The sequence below is a fragment of the Coffea arabica genome, chromosome 3c (assembly GCF_036785885.1).
Source record: "Coffea arabica cultivar ET-39 chromosome 3c, Coffea Arabica ET-39 HiFi, whole genome shotgun sequence".
NCBI lineage: Eukaryota > Viridiplantae > Streptophyta > Magnoliopsida > Gentianales > Rubiaceae > Coffea > Coffea arabica.
This window is the reverse complement of record NC_092314.1, coordinates 10,161,680-10,164,617: the sequence shown is the minus strand read 5'-3', so window position 1 is coordinate 10,164,617 and position 2,938 is coordinate 10,161,680. Positions and strand designations below refer to the sequence as shown.

Sequence of the window (2,938 nt, the reverse complement as noted above, 5' to 3'; positions counted from 1 at the left end):
TAAATAGGGGCAATATAGGATGTTCGTTAGACTTCTTATACTTGCATCACCATTTGTTACCAAAACATACTTTATAGGGGAGATTTTATAATTTTTCAAGCCTCAAGGGAGGTAGGTGCAATCATTACAAACCTCAAGGGAGGTCTCTAAAATTACCCCATATATTATTGGAAATAAGAGGCTGCTAACTAAAATTATTAAAAACCTGAAAGGGATTTCTGAAATTATCCCTAAAATATTTCCACCACACAAGGTACAGTATTCCCCTCCTAGTTCTTATAAATAGGGATGCAACTCAATGCACATATCGCTAGATATCAACAAATATAACACGTCATTTGCATTCTGAGTGAGATTGTGATCAAATGGCATCTTCAAAAAATTTTCTCTTTCTTTTTGTTGTTCTCTTTGCACTTGCACTCCAAATCCCCTCTGATGTTACAGCTGCAGGTACCTAGTTTTTCTTTTTTTTACTTACCATTTTTTCTTTTGCTACACCTAAATACTCAAGTGAATGGTGATTAGGAGATTCATTATTGGGACGTGAATTTTTATGGTAGGCTATTTGTATCGTATCAAGGAAGTTATATTAGTTTCCTAATATCTATTTCATTTTTTAATAAAAGTAAATTTTGGTTGTTTGTATCAACGGTAAGTGGAACAGCTGATTTTTCATCCTTACAGTATAACTCCAAGCACACACGTTACATTATATCACACTATTGTTTATCACGATAAAGATTAAAGTAAAGTCGAAAACCAAATTAATTAATACTAATTCTAATTTATTGAGTGGACTATAAGGCAAAATAATTCATATCCAAGTCGCACCATCTTATATAAGTAGACTATTTTGTTTAATCCATAATATTCTTTTCTTTGCATGTATCTTGCAAATCTTCAGCCCAGCAGGTCACTCAACTTTTTGCAGCTTAAGATGAAGCTCCTAAAATTTTTGTCTCCTTGTGTATTGAAACAGATCAGCCGAGCGTGAAGACCACTGGTGAGGCTCATCAGGATAAGATAAGTGAAGATCGTTGCAGATATCGTTGCTGCAGCTGGTACCATGGACAATGCCAAAGATGCTGTGCATCTCCTGAGGAGACCCCTGAAGCTACATCTGGAGATAAGGCTGCCGTAAATGCAGATCGTTGCAGATATCGTTGCTGCAGCTGGTACCATGGACAATGCCAAAGATGCTGTGCATCCGCGGAGGAGACCCCTGACGCTATATCTGCAGATCGTTGCAGATATCGTTGCTGCAGCTGGTACCATGGACAATGCCAAAGATGCTGTGCATCCGCTGAGGAGACCCCTGAAGCTATATCTGCAGATCGTTGCAGATATCGTTGCTGCAGCTGGTACCATGGACAATGCCAAAGATGCTGTGCATCCGCTGAGGAGACCCCTGAAGCTATATCTGCAGATCGTTGCAGATATCGTTGCTGCAGCTGGTACCATGGACAATGCCAAAGATGCTGCGCAACCGCTGAGGAGACCCCTGAAGCTACATCTGGAGATGAGGTCAAAAATTAATGCTAAATAAATAAGGGTGTGACACAGGATCCGTGACACCTATATTATTACCTTAATATGTAATGTTGTGTTTGCTTTTGATGGTTGATTTCCTCTATGTGTAAAAGACTTATGTGGCTTCTCTTTGAACTGGTGTAGAATAAACAGGGGAAGCATGTAATGAGTACTCAGTTCGAGTGCTCTTCTTATGTTGTTGTCATGTTGAATAAATAAATCCACTTGATCATCAACACAATTGATGATCTCTATCTCAGTTACATCGTAAACTTCTGTACCTTGGACCTGCTAGAATTTACTGTGTTTGATATAAGATGTGCAGAATATTCAATATGTGTGTTGTGCTCTTCATCGTTCCTTGTCATTACAATGTAAAAAAAATTCAGTATCGACAAGAGTTAAACCCAATCCTATTCCTTCCTGAGAAAGGAATCAAAGTTCTTCAGTATCGACGGTACAACTTACTCGAAAAAAAAAATTTTAATGTTGATATTCAGAGGAACATCAATCTTATCCAAAAGAGTTGTCAAGCATGAAAATTATGAATTGCAAGATGTCTAACTTTGACGTAAGACAAAAAGGATGAATAATGAATGCTTTCAAGAATGATATTTTGCAAGTTTCGACCTTTATTCTGATAAACGTATAGCACTGGAAGAGAACGAGTAGGGTTTCTTCTTTCTTCCATTTTTTTTGTAAATTTTGAGGTGGAAGTGCTTTTTTTTTTTTTTTTTGAGTAAAGGTTGGTGGGGTTTTATTGTATTTACGGACTGGCCATGATCCAAACAAGCCCAAAAAAAAAAAAAAAAAAAAATCAAAGCATGCTTGTTACTGTAAGAGATTAAAACAAAAATTGACCCACAAAAATTATAAAATGTTATCATTATTATTCAAATAAGTCACTTTGTCAAGTTAGTACATAGTCTTCCATGCTTTTCATGCACTCTTAACATTTTCGACTTATAGCCCTGCAATTTCAAACAAATTTAGTACAAATCATTTCAATCATACGCGTTTTATCTTGGATATACATTTAGAGATTTAATTCTATTCGCATTATATTTTACCCTATGGACTGAACTGCACTTATTAATCTGCATGATATGTTGTTTTTCTTAAGTTGACGGGCATAAAAAATTAATGACCTAAATTCAGTTCGATAAGCTAGTGGTCGAGTTTTCTGGTTTCTGGTGTTGACACAAATTACTACGTTCTATCAATAAGTTTAGATGGCGAAAGGAATTAATAAGTACAAACCTTTCTAGAGATTGGCTTAACAAAGTAATGGATAAATACAGAATTTATCATGCATAACCTTACTAATATTCTGAAACTTCTTAACCATGACTAGATATAGGACTAGTCAAGTTAAAGCTACATGTAGTATTCTAAAAGGAAAACAAAA

The 2,938-nt window shown here is 35.8% G+C and overlaps 1 protein-coding gene across 1 annotated transcript; it reads left to right on the top strand.

The window, feature by feature from the left end:
• Nucleotides 1-289: 289 nt before the first annotated feature.
• On the top strand, nucleotides 290-1,802 carry LOC113703176 (uncharacterized). Its single transcript, XM_027224454.2, has 2 exons — nucleotides 290-450; nucleotides 980-1,802. Exons 1-2 carry the CDS (start codon nucleotides 366-368, stop codon nucleotides 1,534-1,536), a joined length of 642 nt encoding a protein of 213 aa, XP_027080255.2. The 5' UTR covers nucleotides 290-365; the 3' UTR covers nucleotides 1,537-1,802.
• The last annotated feature ends 1,136 nt before the right edge of the window (nucleotides 1,803-2,938 follow it).